Raw genomic sequence first — 19498 nt, 5'->3', positions numbered from 1 at the left:
TGAAAATGTAGGTTGGCAGTGCGGAACTTTTCTTAAGTTTGATTGTTTGCCAGACGGCACTTTTCATGTGATACACAACGGTAGTTTACCGGATGTTGATAGACCTACACACGTTGCCTTCCAAGACTTGAACGCACGCTTTTCTTGTTGATGTAGTTTTTCTCCAAAGCCTGGCTTTATAACGTTGGGATGTCGGCGTCTTTGATCAGAAGAGGACTGGAGCTGTTAAGTGATGACGTGAAAGGTTAGTGACATCATGTTAGCCAGAGTTCAGTTAGCAATATTAGCATCGGACACCAGAATCCTTTACCCAAACAAACCACGATTTGTGTTTCAAGTAACAGCCACACACTCTGTCAAATTGAATCAATGCGTCTGTCCTGGAGTATCAGTCTAGTGTTTAGTTTTATTTGGGAGCTATAATCGTGTACATGTGCAGATTTATTATTAATTTCAAGATGATACCGACGACGAGATAAACCTCAACTTAATTTGTTGTTTTCTAAATCGGACTCAATTGGTTGTTTGACTTTACTTTTTTTAATTATTATTTCAGTACATTATTATACGAAACTGCATATTTTTTATTCATATGGATTTTCTCGATCTGTTTCCATCTTATCTATTGAGCCACACTTGATAAAAGTAGTGAAGTTTCCATGTTCACGCCGAACTCTCCTAGTTTGTAGCTTTATAACTATCCTTCAAACATGTTTAAGTTTGCTGCTCCCTCTTCTTTGAGTCGGCTGCAAGATACAGTAAATCTTCTGGAGCTGGTTTTCTTGACTTCTTAATAGACCTATATACTAGAGGCATATCTAGCTGTAGATGTTTTTTATTTTATTTTATTTTTTTAAAGTTTTGTTTTCGGCCTTTTTGCCTTTATTGATAGAGGGAGGACAGTGGATAGAGTCGGAAAGGGGGAGAGAGAGTGGGGAGAGACATGCGGGAAATGGGCCACAGGCCACCCGGGCGCACTGCCGCTGCGCCACCGGCGACACCAGCTGTAGATGTTTTAACTAAAACTCACATTACCTTTTTATCTGATTTTGTTGATGTTTGATGACACATTTTGATTGTTTTTTATATATATATATCCTTAACCTTGTGATTTATTTATCTATGTTAATCGTTAAGTGTTTTATGTTTGACACCTAGTCAATTGTGCTGCTCTTGTCTTGGTTTGGACACTATTGTAAAAGAGATTAATAATCTAAATGAGATTTTTCCTGATTAAATAATACCAAAAATACTTTCAGGCATTGGCCAATCTACGATTATAACCTGCAGGTGAGATGTATTGACGCAAGTTGTTTTCTTAGGCCTTGTATTGTAATTGTTCTCTGTTTGCATCCCTTCAGATGCCAGCAAAGTGAAGCAGAAGAAGAAGCAGCCGACTCCCAGCTCGGCAACTGTCATGGAGCTTGTGAGCACCAAGCGGCAGGGAGTCACCAAACAGATCAAACGGTTACAGGGTCGCCTCGGCCCTGGCAAGAGCAAAGCTACAGTCAAAGACAAAAGGATCAAATCTGCAGTCGGTCAGTCTAAGCACAGAGTTTTGGAGGAAAATAAGTCAAGAATAAATGTAGAAATCATTTATCTTATTCAAGTATAGACAAAGCATAACTTGTCTAAAATGGACTGACACGGCCTGAAATTAAACATGAAAACAAGATTGGGAGATGTGTTTTGAATAACAAGAACTCTGAACATCTTCTTTGCTATTTCTTGTAGAGGAGTTCAGAAAGAGGCAGAGGAAGAGTCAGATGAGTGCTAACCTCAAGTACTTTATGGAAACTGGCTACAAAACAACAGACTCGGACACTTTGAAGGTAAGACAGGCAGAAACTTCCTTTATCAAAGCTTCAGTCAGTATTGATGACTCATTGCAATATGTTTTGATAATACATAGCTTTTTCAATTCAAGGATAATCTCAAGACTGATTAATATAATGATGTAGGCATGGTGTGTATCAAAATGATTCAGTCATGACAAGAACTGCCATGTGACGCTTTGGGAGCAGTCCCAGTGCCGTTCATGCCAGTTTCAAAGTGATGTGCTTTTGTGACATGGCACCTAAATGAAGTGGTCTTTCAGCACCATGCTTTGCATGTACATTAATATCAGTGGTCCTGCTTTATGACATTTACAGCCAATAATGTGTACATTTTTTATGTCTTTATTGACAATGTGATATCCAGTCAATACTATGAAAGTTTGTTACTGTGAAAGCTTGTGTCTACATGTTGAAACTGTTTTTCTATTCTTGTTTCTTTCTATCTCCTTGTTATGTTAAGCACGTTGTAACATGCTGTTTTAAGAAGTGCTATATAAATAAAACTTTACTTACTTACTTACTAATTTGTTAAACAATGTCATCAATATGCTTCCCAAGGTCTATAGCAGGCACAGAAAAATGTCCATAAAATGGTTAATTCCATATTAATAACAGTTTAGATATCTTAAGTATTTCCTTAATATTGTTGTCTTTATGTATTTCCTTGCTTAAAAGTTGGATCACTCTTTCTGCTATCCTTGTTTTGACTGGCTACATTGGCTTGGCTAAACTGAGATTAGCTTTGCTACAAGCTTACTGCTATCACCTGCAACACTTCCAATATGAAGTAAAACATTTTCGGCAGTAGTTACCTTAAAGCAGGACCCCTGATATTAATTTACTTGTGAATAATGCTTGTGGAAGATGGGCTATACTAGTGTGAGAGACAAGTGGTACACGGCTCGGCCACATCAGTGTGCTCAAAACTAAGCACACATATCCCTCAAGTGCAACATGTACAAAGGATATAGTCTTCCAAGCGAACTGTCCGGGATCTAATTCGACCTGTAGCTCCTTTACCATGTCATTCCGCATTTCTCTCTCTCCCCCATTTCCGACTCTTTCCCCTTCATATTTGCTATTGTGTCTTCCTACTAAGTTTCTACGTTTTTGACTTACTCTCTCTCTCCTAACTAGATCTTAAACCACAACTCAGGAAGACAGGCCAGGAATCGCCCCGAGCGACCTGCCAAGAAAGCTAAGGAGCCAGAGTCTTTGTTCACAGAGGAGGAGTTCCAGCAGTTCCAGAAGGAATACTTTGGTAGGACTGTGGAGGACAATTAATAAAGCACACCCAAACAAACGATATGGACATGGTGGAATAACCAACGACTGTGTTTTTAAGACCGTAAATGTTTTCTGGACCAGGTTAGGTTCTGGAATGTAAATTTACTGCACGTCTCAGCAATGGACAATGAAGACTTAGAGGTAAAATATTCATATGATTTGAAAGTTTAAGTGTAACTGTAACTGCAGACACATTCAGCTGTATGCATTTCACTCTTAAATGTCTCCATATAGAATATATTTACTACATCATTAATGTGCTTATCCAAAAAGGAGTCATTGCAAATGCAGCTTACTGTTAAAGTGAAACTGCCCAGATGATCTCTAACATACCATTAAAGTCACTTCATTTTCATTTTTTTTAATTTAATGACTTATTTACATACATTTGTCAATAAAATAATGAACACAATAAAAATGGTTGGTTTTTGTGTTTGAAATTGTTAAACTTTTCTTCATATTTTTAATTAAGCGGGATTTTGTTCTTTCTATAGCTCCTCCGATCATACTGTTCCTGCCAGTCAATTGTAAAAATCATTGGAGATGTATTTTGTTTCAATTCACTTATTGCTTTATTGATGCAGCTGTCCAGCCTGTGTGAGAGTTTAGCTGAGTCAACACCTCACACACCAGTTTCAATGTTAGAAAAATTCCTGTGGTCATTTCGTATTCTTTTACTCATTCAGGGTGCAGCAGACAAATGTACTGACAAAGAACAATTACTACTTTTTATGGCTCATCAGTGATCAATTAACGAACTTCTTCCAGAAAAAAACACTTGACTAGTTAACAAAGATGCAGAGACATTCAGCTCAGTTCAAAAAGTCAAAAATGCATGTTTTAATGACGAAATAAAGTTTTAGGTGTCAAATTTGTTCTGTTGTGGTGAATGATACAACCTTTACTCTTTATAACATCAACGTAATAAGTTGTATAGAAGTTGATACTTAAATGGGCAACTTAATTTATTGTTTTCATTCCAACAGTTGCGTAACTTGTAAGGGTTTTGCAAACAAGTTCTTGTGAATAACAGTTTGAGTTGTATTACGTTGAGTATTTGTAAGTAGAACCAGTTCAAATGTTCAAATCGACCTTCAAACCTTTATGTCCAGAATAAAAATGCTGAGAACAGTGATAGCTAAACCACTCAATCTGAAACGTTAATCCAATGTAAAGCATCCTTGAGTGCTTGGAAAAGCGCTGTGAAATAAAATGTATTATTATTATTATTATTATTATTACAATGGACAATTACATAGGAATGATGACCGTTCTTTCAAGTGGTATGATTTGGATTTTGTTTTTTTTTCTCAGTTTTGTTTTTAACTGAGATGTTTGTACTGGGATGGAGTAGATGCCATAGATAAGTGAGGATATTTACCTCTTACTGTTAATGAGTTATCTGAAGCATTTCAGATTATTTCATCATATGCATTTGATCTTTATTTCATTAAGATAAAAGTGAACCGAGGTAATAAATCAATGGATAAATTTCTGCATTTTCACATAGACTTTTTACATGATAAACAATTTACAACCAGAAGAGATACCCACTGTAGCACTACTGCATGGGATTTGAAGTCATTTTTGAAATGGGACCTTTTGTTTCCAAAAATAAAACACCTTTCTCACCAAAGCTTTAAAGGATCTGTACAAACGTGACATTCTCTTAAAATTATTAATTTTTTTTTTTTTTTAGAACTTGCATGTAACCACCAGGGGGCAGTCTATTTCCCACAACAGAGAACTACAGTCGAGTTCATTGAGTTGACGCAAAAGCTGTATTCACCACACCGTACTCTTCGGTGTTACCTAGGGTGCAACAGGACAATTGAAAATAAAATTGATGAAGGTTAAAGGAAAATTAGCGATAAAAACCGCAATAAGTAGATGAGGGAGTTTCCCTCCTATTACTTAAATTAATTGTTCACAGTTTAAATTGAAGCCTAAATTAATTGGACATTTCTTAAGTGTAATTGTCTACTATGTTCAATATTTTCATTGGCGTCATCACAGTATTAAGAGACTATATGACCATTAGCACATCCAACAAACTGTCGTCAAAACGATAAAAAAAAAGAAGTTAAATACGGTTGAAATACAAATAAGTTTAGGTATATGATGAAGGGGGTAAAAAACAAAAGCTGTCTTGTTAGGTTAATGCTTCTTTAATACATAAACACTTGAAATGCATAAAGTAGCCGATGTAATTTCGTTATTTTACTAAGCATTTTCATTTCCTTTCAATGTTTACATTTTCAATTTGACCTACATTTGCCGGAGGGAGGCACTCGTGTGTAAACCATATGGATCTATTTTCTTAGGTCTGCATTTACTCTATCAGAGAAGGTCTCTGACGTAGTAATCATACCGCTGTTTGGGTCTAAGCTTTTGCACGGACCCCTATTCATTTCTGTTTGGAAATTAATGTAATTGAAACGGACACTGCTCTGTCCCGCGCACTTATTTACACTGACAACAAACGCCAAGCTGCGGACTGACACCGCGGAGGAATGCACACGACGGTGCTTCGGCCCTTTATATATTAGTGAGCCTTTCCTCGTCCGCCGTCATTCGTTCCGTCAACAATAAAAGAGATTACTTGCTCCTGGAGGACACGCTCCCGCGCTAAAATGGCAGTTTAAAGGCGTGCGTCGGCTACTTTTGCAGCGGCAACAACCCGGCAGTGCAAGGCAAAGTGCACTGGCTATTTCTGGCAAAATGGCGTAAGTACTTTTTATGCATGATTACATCTGTGATTTGGGAATTTCAACTTTTCTTGGTACTTTTTTTTTTAATTTACACACTTTTAGAGCATGTAAAAAGGCCATTATATTTTTTCTTGTGATAATTCGTAAAAAGCATGTATTCAGTTATGTAATGTACATTTCCTGGTTCTGAATTAATGGTCGTGTCAAATTACAGACTGTCAGTAGAAGTAGTCCCAGGCGGTACTTCAGCCATTTGTTAAAGCGTTAGCGGCACAACGGGTCACTAAGTAACCGTCTAAGACATTCAATGGCTCTAATTAAGGAAATGTAAGCCTTAAACACACATACTTGATATCTTATTAATATTGTTAATGTCTGTGTATATACAACATTGACAACGTGGCGCGTCCAAAATGGCGCGCGCTGTCCTCACCCAGCCTTTGCCCGGTTTGCACAGATGGCTCTGTAGTGAAAATGGCGGGTCCCCTCCCACTTCTCCGCCGTGACTCACCACGATGGGCGGAGCTACCGTCCAGCTCATGACCAAATTAGGAAATGTTATTCCCCGGTACTGGGCGGAGTACTTTCCCGTCAACGTTTGCTTTGACGCTTAGAGGAAGATTTGTCCAAAATTAGCTCCCCCCCCACACACACCACCACACCACCACCCCCCCAAACAGCTTCAACCACCTGAGCACACGCTCGGAGGAGAGCTGTACATGTTAACATGTAGGTAATCAGTCAGGAAATGTGTTATCATTTGTATACATTTACTTTGATGGACAGCCTTTTCTTATTAATAAATATGACTTATAATTTGAAGCATTCACCTGTGATGGACATTCAGTTGTTATACTAAAAGACTCTCACAATGTCTATTCTCCTATTGCCTCCATATGTCTGCATAAAATTCATGTTTTCTCAAAATAACATGCCTTAATATCGGTGTCCCCTCTCCAGGTCTCTCTCAGCAACCACCCTCAGCTTTGCTGCCGTCGACAGCACAACCGGACCTCTCGACTTGTTAACGTCACCGAACTCCTCTTTGTTATTATTCACCCTGTCACGACAACCACTGACCAGCAGCAGCCATGACACTCTCCCAGCTGGCGTTGGAGGACGTGGAGGCCCTGTACTTAGGTTGGTAATGTGACAGTCATGCATGTTCCCACTTGAAACCTATTGAATTACAAAGCACTGGGATGGAAAAGATAGAAATCACTTAAAGCTCTTCATTCTTCAAAAAATATAGGAAATAAAAGTAGTTTCACAACTCTTATCTATAGATTTTTTTGTCATAAAATTTGCTCGAAGCCTGAATTCTAAGAGATGATACTTTGTGTTGCATCAAATCCCTCGTCAAAAATCACAGCTATGATTTTAAACGGTTTGTAATTTGTGTAAAGAAAGTATGCTTAAAGCCAATATCCTTTCTCCACAGGGCCCTCGTTTTTGATGGCTGACCCCATGGGGCCCCTTCTGGACCAAGATGAAGAAGAAGCTCTTTCTCCCTCTTTCTCTCTAGAGGGGAAGGCTCCAGCTTCACTCTCTTTTGCCTCTCCCTTGTCTCCTTATCAGACCTCATTGTCCTCACCCCTCTCCTCTGCCTCCCCACCTCATTCTCCCCTATCTCTTACTCCCTCCCACGCCTCTCTCCATGAAACCAAGGCCGTATCAGACTCTTTGTCTTTTCCCTGGCTGAGTACCAGTGACCTGCTCGATGCCCATGTAGGAGCAGACGGTGGCAAAGGTGAGTGGGGATATAAGTCTTCCTTTAAAAACATTGAAGATGCATATGAAATAGGATGATGTGCAGATAGAGTTACAGCAAAATATGGGAAGTATTAAATGAAACCAATTATTTCTGACTAAACGTCTCTTTGTCGACAGATGACGCTTTTGCGGGCATGGACTGGATGTCCGAAAAAATTGATTTGAGTGAATTTGACCTGGATTCCCTCATTGGCTCCTGCACATCGGAATCTCCCAACTCCCCAGAGGATCTCCTGGCCTCACTTGACTCTCACATGGATCTGGATCTGGACTCCTTTGACACAACCATCCCTGATCTGAACGACGGCCTCAAGCTGTCACTGTCCAGCATCCCTGCTCCTCCCCTTGAGCTCTCCTGTCCTGGGGCCGCTGAGGCCAAGAAGACGGCGTGTGATCCTGAGCTGGAGGTTGTCCTGAAGTCTGAGCCTCCCTCCCCCATCCCCTCTTCGTCTCCCTCCTCTTCGGTCTTCACACTGGAGCTTGGAAGTGAAGTCGATGTCCTGGATGCGGAGAAGGCGGCGACGTCCGTCTCTGCCACCATCACTCCAGATCCCAACGGAAGCATCCAGAACGGCAGTCACATTGTGCTCTCCCTTCCCTCCTCTGGGCACATTGTGGTGGTGCTCACCAAGAAAGAAGAACCCGCCCTCGTGACCCTCTCTGACCAGTCCGTCAAAATCTCACCTCCATCAAGTGATTGCGACAGCGACTCTGGTATCGAGTCCGGTGCCAGCTCACCTTCTCGCCTCCCCTCACCCCAACCAACCCTCTCTCAAGCAGCTGGTTCATCCCGGACCAAACCCTACTCAAAACCAGAGGCCAATGCGACTGCCTCTCCCAAGGTCAAATCTGTGTCTGGCGCTCCTAAGGTGGAGAAGAAGATTAAAAAGATGGAGCAGAACAAGACAGCTGCGACTCGCTACAGACAGAAGAAGAGGGTGGAGCAGGAGCTGCTTGGCACCGAGATGGAAGAGCTGGAGAAGAGGAACCAGGAGCTGACGGAGAAGGCGGAGTCAATCAGCCGAGAAATTCAGTACCTGAAAGATCTGATGGAAGAAGTGCGTAAGCACCGACGGGGAAAGACCAGCTCAGCTGCGCAGTAACCAGAGTGTGTTTGGCGTAAGCAATGATGGTTACATTACAATTCTAATGTAATGAGTGTTTGCCTTCGAAATGTGTTTTTAAGAGAAGAGTGACGTGCATAGTTGGCTGCACGAAACTGGCCCCTGAACAGAAAATAGGGAAACACCTGGATGAAGAGAAAAGCCTCTGAATGTGGAGATTAGTGTAGAGCAGGGGGCTGGGAGGTTGTCAGGTGAAGCATCTGTACATGCTTGTCTCTCAGTCCCCTGTTAGACCCCCACAATGAGCTTCCTTTTAAATTAGCTGTACTTGTTCCAACGGACAGGGAGCATATTTGTAGACTAGCCATGATAATCACTAAAACTCCTAGTGGTAATGTAGACTTAAATCCTTTCAAAAGATATTCCTCACACTCCAACATCTTCTTGAAAGTCTGAAGATCACATTTCAGTTTTAGTAAAAAGAAAGTCCTACATCTGACTTTTATCTTGTTACCCAACCCCCTTTTAACCCTTTGTCACCCCATTTCTAACTTCCTCTTAACAGCTTCAAGTCCAGAAAGGGGCCTCTGCCTATTTATGAATTCTTGATGTGACACTGTCAACAGTGATGTTTCTGTGTATATAGTTCCCTCCTCCTTCGCCGATTGTGGCTTTCGTTATTTAATGCTGGATAAACCTGATAGTTGCTCAGTCTCTTAGTGCACCTGGCTTGTAAAAAAAAAAAAGGCCTTTTTTTTTTTCTTTTTCTAATAAATATCTATCTGTATTCAAGGGACTTGTGTTTTTTTCTTATGGTAAGAAAACTAGTTAAAGTAAAGTAACGTGTAAAAACTGGAAAATACTACCCAAGGCACATGCATTCTATAAATAACAACAAAGGGTGATGTTACAATTGTTAATGTAAGTTGTCTGAGACATTTTATCAGGAAGGTGTACTATTAATTAATCTGGATGTGAAAGGGTTTTACTGTTTGAAACTTCAATAGGTTGAGTTATAAAAAAGTAAAGGCTATGTGATTGTTTTAAACGACACCCATGGATTTACATTCCTGTATTAGTTAAGACATCAGTAATAAGGAACCTCTTTGACGCTGTTTTGTTTACGATATGTGAACAGGATGAAGCAGTCTTACATTTTCACGTGATAGAAACCTAAAATACCCAGAATAGAGAGACAACTGAGTTCACCAGGCCAGACTCAATCATGTTTACACAAATACAATAAACGATTGGTAGTTTTGGAAAAGTGGAACACCGTGGAGATTAAATTATAGGAACTCCCTTTGTACTAGTATTGTGCCAAGGAGAGGAGATTCACTAGTATCTACTTGAGTCATACAGTTAATGACTTAAAGCTTTGGTGTGATTAAGGGCGTGTACTCCCAGGATTAACCTACATAGACTAAAGCATACCTGACAATATCAAAACGTTTGAATTAAGTGTTAGGCACACTTTCGACTGACTTAGCTTGGCAAACTCAAACCATAATGTTTATTCAGCCTGTGATTCAAACTGGAAATGTTTTAGCAAGAAAAAGCTGAGGTCAAGCCCCCTGTCATTGCCTGGAGCTTTTGTATAGATTCCTGCTTCAGGAAATGAGAGGCAAGGAGGACGAAAGAGGAGAAACATCTGTGCCAATGTTTTATGGGAAGAGCCTTGTAATTGAGAAACCAGACTATACTCAACAGTTTCTCACGTTTTACAAGTGGGTGTGAAAGAAAGGGGGTTGGAAGGACATCCAGCATGGGAAGTTGAGCAAACCTTGAGAACCACAGGTGGCAGCCACACTTTGCTGAGTCACATTTGGAGATATAAGAGCAGTTGAAGGACATTTGTTATACCTGATTTCAAAACTGGCAACAGTCCCTATAGTTTCTGTATTAATTGGGATTTTGTTAGGTTTAGGACTGTAAATAACTTCTCTTCTTACATTGCTCGTTCATTTTGTCCTTTTTTACTTGGGTTATTCTGTAAAGCAGTTTTGGATGATGAGTGTTTCCTAGAGCCAAAGTTGATGGTGTTTTGTTTTTAATTCCAATATAATCCATTGTCTATTTTAGAGGAGGAAGAAGAATGTAAAACACTCATAAATGTTCTTTTTGAAATGTGAAATCAGATCATTTTTTGCCATTTATTAAAGGAATTAATCACTAAACAAAACAGCTCTCAATTAACTGAACAGTTGACACCTTACAACTGTATTGTTGCAGCTCCATATTTTAGGTAAAGACTGGGTAATATTAAATGTGAGTATTATAGGAGTGAAAATGAGTCAGTGTAGAATCCCTGAAAGTATGTGTGGTTCAGACTCTGCTCAGTGTGCTGACTACTGTCAAACAGCTGCATTGATTTGGTCTTGGCAGTATAACTGACACACACTCCTCTCTGACAGAGTCCTCAGTAGTGAGGCCTTGCACTCCTTAGAGGACAAAGATAAGTAGAGCTGAAGGCAGAAAGAGATTCACACTCTTCAGTATGACTTTGATGTGTAGGTTGTCCCGTTAGTTTTAAGTGAACCTAAAATCATCTTCCAATAATTTTTTACTTGTACATGCATTCAAAATGTTGCTTTCCAATTGTCTTGATTCCTATTTCACAGACCTGGAGGAGAAAATGTAGGTCTTCCTTAGTCATAAAAAAAATACCTTAAGAAACTGTAACAAAACAATGCAAGTAGAGTAACCAAAATATAATCAAAACATTACTTTCTTTTGCTGTCACACCACTCCTTAACTCGATACATCAATATTTCTGGGGAGTAAAGGATAATGCCCTATGGAGTTTCTTTTCAGGTAATGAACGATCTGTCTAAGATAAGATTCCCAGTGATTGACATCTTATCAGGCATCATCCTGCTTCAACTGTTGTCACTTACACAAGATAGACCATGAGTTCATGTTTTCACACATTTCTACAATCAAAATCTAGAGAGTTGTTGACAATTCAAAAGCTCTGCATCCTTTATATCACCTGATGCTTTATCTTTAAACAGAAATAATTATCATTAAATATAAGGTTTCTTATACAACAAAATATTGGTCACCAATCTGTGAAATAGAACAGATATGTCCTGGTAGACACAACTTGGCAAAAGGAAATACTGTAGTCTGCTCAGCTCACAGGGTTCTTTGGCTCAGCTGTTAGCCAGGAAGCGAATAATATGCTAGCAAGATTCAGGGCTAAAAACATTGTGTATGGTTCATGTGTTGAAAAACAAGATTGGACGGCTTTCCAAATATGTAAAGAATGCACTGCGTTCTCCACCTCTTAAAGTCTAGGAGTCGGAATTGATCAGTTGACAAATTAAACCCTAACTCAATAAATCTTTCTACAATAAAGTGTGATGGATCTGTATGGCGCCAGAGATGAGTCGATATGAACTCTTATTTACTAGATTTTATATTCCTTCAAGGGTATATTTTTCACTTTTTGCAATTTTATGTGAACACCACTGGGTGAATCCCTTTTTCATGTGATCTTTGTGTGTAAGTGTGGGTGTGTTGATGGAAGAATTAGAATAGAGCATATTAATAGCTTGTGTCAAAAAAAACCCACCATAAATAAAAGTGGGAGGGGGGATGGTAGAAGACCCAAGTTTATCTATCACGTGTCTTAAAAATATGTAGAGCTTACATTGGGGATCATTCACATGAAATATTACCTTAAGCATTTGAGGTAAAGCTGAGCTTTCCTTGTATGTGCAGTCCAGTTACTATAAAATAAACTCAAATGCTTCATTATAAGACCAAACAAAGATTGAAAAGTCGGTTTTAAATACATCAAAGAGTACTAACTGTAAGTGATTCAGAAAGATGATAGATTCAAAGAAATGTCTTTTCAATCACATGAGCAGATCATGGGTGTGGTGTCTTCAAATTAAGCGTCATCGATTATTCTTGTCTTGTCACATTCCTCTGTAGTCTGGAGTAATCGAGATCGTGGCGGTTTCATCCAGTTCAGTTATTCAGTGAGGTGCGTCACTTCAATGGTTTGCTCGTGCAATTGATAAATGCAGTCAAAAAGATTACATCAAATGTCTCTCTTACTCTTACAACAGAAAACTTAATGAAGTCAGGGAGAATTTATAAGGATTTACAAGACAGCTAAATGCTATAATAATCCCACTACAGTTACAACAAAGTTTAACAGACTACTGTATTGGTCTCGCGAATTATGGTACAGCAAGATTTCATTTTACTTTTGCAAAGGATGTTCCAACGTTTCTTGTTGTTAAGGAAGACAAGAAAGGAAACTCTGAAGCACATTTATTTATAACTAATGGCTCTTATCATTGCTGCCACAAGTGTTTGCTTCAGGTTATTTCACCCGGTTAGGTACCTCCCAAAGCAAACGCAACGATTCAGCGTTAACTTCAATCTATATACACTCAAAGACTGTACAAGGTAAAAAGCAGCAGAGTCATGAACCCATAGACAAGTTGGCAGTGAAAGGCTGATAGGCAAACACAAACTACATTGGCAAAGACAGCATGCAATTGGGCTAGGATATAAACTGCTGTACTTATAGAGATATGGCAAACAGGTGTGGCAGTAAGGGTCAAGCAACACCAATGGCAGAGAAGGAGTTACTTCAGGACAAGAGGGAGTGGTTGAGTTGGTTATGACGAGGAGTTGTTAAAGGACAGAGAAAAGGTTAGAGCTGGTTATTGAATTAATAATTAAATGGATGAAGTCAAAAGAAGGAAGTCTTTTTTATTTGGTTAGCACAAAAGAAAAGATAAGGATAGGGAATATCTAGATTTGCCTTATTAAACCATAAAGACATACTCTGAAGACACTTGACAAAATGTTAACCTATGATATTTATCATCATGAAAGCAGGATTTAAAACAGGACACGTTCATTGGTAACCACTTATTGTATCTGATACATGGGCAACTTTGTGTCCTTTTAGAAATTATTACTGGTCAGGCTTGTTGCCAAAAGCCAACCCCATTAAATAGTTTAAATAGATAAATTGATTTTTACATGTTCAAAGGTGAGAACAATATGCACTTAAATGTTAAATTGCAGTCTATTCCACGGTACAACTGAAATGGCCGTTGAGGCTATTGGCTTTATTTCAAATTACATTAGAATACATGACTTAATGGCATTTGGCTAACCAAAGACTGTAACCTAGTAAGGCTGTGAGGCTATTCATAGTTTGTCTTACTGTATGTCCGTGATAGCAAAGCAATCTGACACACTAATATTCTGACCCTTCACTGTTCCCAGGTCTATTCCCAGCTAATTTGAACTCTCACATGCAGAACTTGTGAAGGATAAAAAGGTTAAGCTAAAATCATACTATGAAGTCAACTCAGAGTTAAAGGAGGCTCAACCTTGTAATTTATGGAATTTAAGGTCCCAGGGACTCATATATAGATTAGAAACCAAGCATTAAATTAGGCTGTGATCTATTAAAGGAAGTGTTGCCATACAAAGCAAAGTGAACAGGGCTAAAGTATTTCTCACTGTTGATTTCCAATGTAATTACAAATACAATACAATGTAAATACAAATCAACAGTGGACCAAAATGATTTTAACTTTAATAATGACAGAAATACCAGGTCTGTTTGTTGAAATTCACAAACTTTCACGAAAACAATTCCACTAACAACAGGTTATTTTAAAGCAATGTTTTATTAGCTGTGACTACACCAACATATCTCCCAAGACTAATACATCAGACATGCTAGATATTACAGCTTCACATAAACAAGGCAAAAATAATACATATACTATACACATACTTATATTCCATTTTATTAATTTCCTTACACAATTAAAAGGTTGAATGCTTCATCTGCTGTGGGGTTACCTCAATATTTGAATGAGAAACAGAAAATTACAAGCCATATCGGTAAACTCTTTGATCTTAATTGAGTAAGGAGTGACATGTTTCCCTCAGGGCAGAAATTAAAATACCTTGAAGATATTAAAGAAGGGGAGTGCTGTAAAGTAATAGTATTTTGTGTAATACACAAACAAAACATGACATACATGTTTTATTTTATTATAGCTAAAGCAACTTACAAGTACCGGGACAGTCATGATTCTTAGCTTTCTTAAGAAGCTGACTCCACCATTGGTATTGCTTCTCTTGTTTTCTGGGTCTTTAACTCATTTTGTGTTCAAAGCTCAGTTAACACATGAACTCCTGACAATTTCCTGACCCTTTTAAGACATTCAAAATTACCTGTCATGCACGTCCCACTCTGAGGGAGATATTCTAACTTGCGCTCACAACGGAAACTAGTTAGTTTGGTTTAGCCGGTTGAGGAGAGTACCTGTGCAGAACATGTAGAAGTAGTAGTTTTCATCATGGTGGCTATTTCTTTTATTATCAATACAAATGTGAAAATGTGAACAGGTCCTGACATTTGTGTTTAGAAAAAATACCCAATTAAAAGGATGTAAGGACATTTAAGGAGAGTATAGTGCATATGTGTAAACTAGAGAAATATATCTTGGTATTTCAATCATGTCCTCAAAGCATTCACGCAGGGTGACCCTCTCCCCACTTACAGGATGAATCATCCTGCTGGTCTTCAGCTGAGACGCTCTGCAGAGGATCTCTGAGCAGCTGAGCTCATTACTGAGGTCATGGGCTTCAGATTAGGAAGACAGATTTACTCTCAGAAAGTGGGACGACACCTTTGTTCACTATGACTTATTGTGAGTCTTGTATTGGATGTAATCTACGGTACCAAAATCAGGAAACAAACACATTCCTCTTCATATTTTTTAGCGGTAAAGGGGATTGTCCATTAAGACAATGAATAAAGTTTGAATTTCATTTATGGACTACACTTTTAAATCAAGTGAGGAGAAGCAAAAACAGATCCCTTCTCTTTATCATAATACAATGGCATGTAATGGTACTTTTATTGATCTCCGAAGATCAAAAATAATGCCATTAGGATGTGTGTGTGTGTGATCTTGTGTGTGTGTGTGTGTGATCTTGTGTGTCTATCTCTGTGAGGACTATAAGAACGAGGAAATGTCTGAAAAGGGGGGGGATTTGTCCTGTCTTCACTTCCTCAAAATTAATCTTTAGTTGTTTAGACTTCTTTTGGAGGTTTAAAATTGAACTCATGTCAAGAGGAAATTCTATGTTGGTTAAAAAGCAAAGTCGAGCCTACATTATGTCAATGAGAGGACTCCGAGTTGTTTAGTGTCTGTGTGTTTGACTCTTGTCACTGTATAGTAAATGGAAAAATGGGCGGGGAAAGACGAGAAGCATGTTCTTGAAAATGGGTTTAGGGTTGAATTTCTGCAGAAGGAGGAAGTTTGTAATGTGTCCAAAGAAAAAACACTCTGGCGAAAGTGACAATCTCATAAAATGATGATGACAGAATGGGCTATGTGTAACTCAAAACTGAAATGTGTCAAAAGACGTTATTTCTTATATTCCACTTTCTAAGTCTACCAGCCGTTCGTCTGCAGGTCAGTAGTGCCCCCTTATGCCACTTTTTGAAACTGCAAACACTTTAAGTTTCACTGGGAACAATTAGGCCTTCATAAAAAAACAACATCTGAGGCACAGGTAGTTATCACTGTAACTTATTTAAGACTCACAACACCAACAAAATTTATGAGAAAAATACATGAACATGCCCAATTGCTCATGAAGTTTTGGGGAAACATGTGAAAAAACTTCATAGTACAGATCAAAATGGCCTGAGACAATTGAGGGAACATGGACCCACAATATACATGTTTAATGAAACAATAATGGACAAGCAAGCATAACATTTTCTTGTGAAGAATTTTCTGTTTGTTTTGACTTTTTTTTTTTTTGGAGGGGACATGTATTTGTTTACTTTAAAAAAGATCAGCCTGGCTCTTTCAACAATCAAACGTAAAGAAGTTTGTCCTCCTTTGTCCTCTGGCGGCGTCTTCAGGCATTAAAAAAAACAAAACAATATAGTGTCAATATTGTCTCTGATGGCCTCTGAAGGGCATAAAGAGACATTCATTTCAGTCTGTCTGATAACCAGCTAAACACTTCTAACAGAAGCTTTAAAATAAATTACACAGGAGTTAAATTACAGTAAAATCGATTAATACATTTAGGCATACTAGAATTATTCAAAAACATTTTTCTTACATTACAATAAACTTTGCCTTTAAAACTTCACATTTAGCTGAGAAAACTGTTTCTCCGTCTGATCCAGACTACAGTCCAGCAGATGGCGCGATGAAGTCCTATTTCCAAACATTAAGAGAGGGTTAATGAATCCGAGGAAGTAGAAAGTGTTAAAAAAGGAGCAAGCAGTAGAGTTAAGAGACATCAGTGCTCTCTGCGTGGAAGTATGTTTACTGATCACAACTTGTAATGTTTTTAAATGCGTTAGTTCATGTCTGCACTGACGGAAGTGGAACATCGGAAACGATCGTCTTAAATGTTGTTTTTGCTGATTATTAACAGACTCGACGACGAACAGAGAGAAGCGATTTAATCTAAAAACCCTGCCTTACTTTATGCTCTTCACAAGGTTCATTACCAAAAGGTAAGCGAGCTCAATGTCTGTTCATTATTCACATTAGGCTACATTAATGCACGATTGTCGACAGTTCATTGTCAAACCAAACTCCATTGTAAAAGCAGGTGTTTGATAGTAAATGTACATCACAGTGAAAACGCAAGTTTGACTTAAAAACCTTTTAAGGATAATTCCTTATAAGTCATTCACTTTTTGAACCGTGTTTCAGTGTCATGTGATCTTTGATATACACAATAGGAACAGCATCTTTAAAGGAGAACAACACGTTTCTTTTTAACCCTAACATTTCAGGTCGACTTTAGGACACACTAGTCCTGAAGTCAACTGTTTGTTAACTCGGCTAAACAAGTTAACTCAGTAAGCTTTAACTTGTCATCGGCTCAGTTGACTATTCACTAAAGTCACGTGGTCAGCAGCGTCACGTAGTAGTGATGTGGCTTGTATGTGATCAAGTGTGCTCTAAAATATTTAACCATGTCCTATTTTGTTTAAAAAATAATAATTCAAGTGATGGTTGTCAAAAGTAGCAGCTCTAAAACTATTAATATCAAGTAAAATTCTTTTTATTTTTATCATTATTCCACTCATGCTCTTCCTCTACAGAATGTCCTTCACTCATCCTCTTCATGTCATCTGGGAGTCGGAGGGTTTGGTGGCCTACCTCCATCCCCGGCCTTGGACCCCAGGCTCTGTCATTCTGGAGAGCAGCACCCCCGCAGGTCTTGGAGGCAGCATCTTCCACCTGGAGAAGCAGGTGTTGTTAACCTGGCTGTTGGGGGCGAGAACTGTTGCAGAGCTGCTGTGTGAGCGACTGGCAGTAAGAAGGTGTGCACTCGTCAGTCGACCCCACAGAGACAGACCAGCACAGGTGAGTGTTTCCATGGCATGTGGATGTGCTGGCTGGTTGTTCATTGTTGCTGTGGAAAGCAAATACTAATATGTGTGATTGCTAATAATGTTCTGTATTTGTTTTGATGCTGATCAGTTAAGCATTTGTTAAATACTAGGCCTGTACTCACTTGAAAGCCTCGAAAGCAATTACTGGAGTTATTCCCTGGTGGAGTCGGAGCAGCAAATGTGCTCCAAGCACCTAGTGGGAGGCATTGTTAACAATTATAGTTCTTGTGGGGATCAAATTATTATATAAGCCAATTACTTTCCAGGGATTTTGTGTGTAAAAGCTAAAATTATAAATGAAAAAACATGCAGATATTTTGTTTTATTTTCCTTTTTGTTAATTATTTCAAAAGTTTAGATCTTAAGTTAGTAACCAAAAACATTAATGAAAAACTGGAAGTGTTGTCATTTTCGACAACTGAATAACTATTTAATACACTTGCTTCAGATCCTTGTCCTCCCTCTACACGGTCTTGATGCGGACTGGCGCCCTCACCTGGCGGGAGAAGAGGAACACAATGCTCAGGATCCTGGATACTGCACCTCAAAGACAGCTCCCCGATGGAGTGACTCCAGCTTGACAGAAATTCAAGCTAAGATTCGAGCCAAACTCCCACTACCTGACGCCCCACACAATCTGACTTTCCTTGGCGATGACCCGGCTCACCCTGGTCTGTTTTCACGCATCGTTCGTGGGGAGGAGCAGCAATGGCGGGTGTGGGATGACGAAAACCATGTTGCCTTTTTAACTCCTTTTCCAAATTCTCCGGGTTTTACTGTGCTGGTTCCACGACGGCCGTTGACTTCAGATATCTTCAGACTAGAAAAAGGGGACTATGAGGAGCTTGTACTGGCAACCCTGAAGGTGTCTAAGCTTCTAGAAGGGGGTTTAGGTGCCTTTGGAGTGGGGCTTGTCTTTGAGGGTTTTGAGATTGACTACGCCCATGCCAAGTTGATACCACTGTTTCTACCTCCATCAGGGACAGAAGATGTGAGCACTAAACCATTACTTCCTCAGTTTCACCAAACATATCCTGGATATGTGACATCAGAAGATGGACCTGTGGCCAGTCAAGAATGTCTGAAGGAACTCCATATGAAAATCACTCAGACCTAATGCTAAAACCTACAGCTCGATGTAAAAGAAATCCCTCTCTGCCTTAAGTGGGAAGTATGTAAACTAACAGTAAGAATCTATTGCAGCACGCTGTAAAGGTTCGAATGAAGAAACTTTACTGACCATTTAAAGGATGTTTAAAAAAAAAAAAAAAAAGTTTCTTTATTTTGAATTATTATTTCACTGTATACAATTCTAATCTTTTTAATCCATTTAAAAAAAGCAGTTGCAATGTAATGCAATCATTAAACTCCCTGTTTGTGCTCCTTTATTAA

At 39.0% G+C, this 19498-nt stretch overlaps 3 protein-coding genes across 3 annotated transcripts; all 3 read left to right on the top strand.

Moving 5' to 3' along the window:
* Positions 1–39: 39 nt before the first annotated feature.
* Positions 40–3259, top strand: rps19bp1 (ribosomal protein S19 binding protein 1). Its single transcript, XM_079338424.1, has 4 exons — positions 40–244; positions 1362–1538; positions 1735–1832; positions 2976–3259. Exons 1-4 carry the CDS (start codon positions 190–192, stop codon positions 3120–3122), a joined length of 477 nt encoding a protein of 158 aa, XP_079194550.1. The 5' UTR covers positions 40–189; the 3' UTR covers positions 3123–3259.
* Positions 3260–5661: 2402 nt separating this feature from the next.
* atf4a (activating transcription factor 4a) lies at positions 5662–9460 on the top strand. Its single transcript, XM_079337528.1, has 4 exons — positions 5662–5851; positions 6797–6976; positions 7278–7586; positions 7727–9460. Exons 2-4 carry the CDS (start codon positions 6928–6930, stop codon positions 8710–8712), a joined length of 1344 nt encoding a protein of 447 aa, XP_079193654.1. The 5' UTR covers positions 5662–5851; positions 6797–6927; the 3' UTR covers positions 8713–9460.
* A 7477-nt stretch (positions 9461–16937) lies between these two features.
* LOC306820558 (uncharacterized protein) lies at positions 16938–19498 on the top strand. Its single transcript, XM_079338438.1, has 3 exons — positions 16938–17215; positions 17813–18077; positions 18555–19498. The coding sequence occupies exons 1-3, from the start codon at positions 17187–17189 to the stop codon at positions 19221–19223; spliced, it is 963 nt and encodes a 320-aa protein (XP_079194564.1). The 5' UTR covers positions 16938–17186; the 3' UTR covers positions 19224–19498.

This window comes from Symphodus melops, assembly GCF_947650265.1.
Source record: "Symphodus melops genome assembly, chromosome: 2".
Taxonomy (NCBI): Eukaryota; Metazoa; Chordata; class Actinopteri; order Labriformes; family Labridae; genus Symphodus; species Symphodus melops.
Note: the sequence above shows the minus strand (reverse complement) of the source record. Positions and strands in the feature narration are given on the sequence as shown.

Excerpts from the sequence above, each read along its gene's own strand:
- rps19bp1 (XM_079338424.1), top strand. The coding sequence starts at position 190 with ATGTCGGCGTCTTTGATCAGAAGAGGACTGGAGCTGTTAAGTGATGAC. Across the intron at positions 245-1,361 it reads GTTAAGTGATGACGTGAAAG|ATGCCAGCAAAGTGAAGCAG; the intron begins GTTAGTGACATC and ends GCATCCCTTCAG. Across the intron at positions 1,833-2,975 it reads CAGACTCGGACACTTTGAAG|ATCTTAAACCACAACTCAGG; the intron begins GTAAGACAGGCA and ends TCTCCTAACTAG.
- atf4a (XM_079337528.1), top strand. The coding sequence starts at position 6,928 with ATGACACTCTCCCAGCTGGCGTTGGAGGACGTGGAGGCCCTGTACTTA. Across the intron at positions 6,977-7,277 it reads CGTGGAGGCCCTGTACTTAG|GGCCCTCGTTTTTGATGGCT; the intron begins GTTGGTAATGTG and ends CTTTCTCCACAG. Across the intron at positions 7,587-7,726 it reads AGGAGCAGACGGTGGCAAAG|ATGACGCTTTTGCGGGCATG; the intron begins GTGAGTGGGGAT and ends CTTTGTCGACAG.
- LOC306820558 (XM_079338438.1), top strand. The coding sequence starts at position 17,187 with ATGCTCTTCACAAGGTTCATTACCAAAAG. Across the intron at positions 17,216-17,812 it reads ACAAGGTTCATTACCAAAAG|AATGTCCTTCACTCATCCTC; the intron begins GTAAGCGAGCTC and ends CTTCCTCTACAG. Across the intron at positions 18,078-18,554 it reads ACAGAGACAGACCAGCACAG|ATCCTTGTCCTCCCTCTACA; the intron begins GTGAGTGTTTCC and ends CACTTGCTTCAG.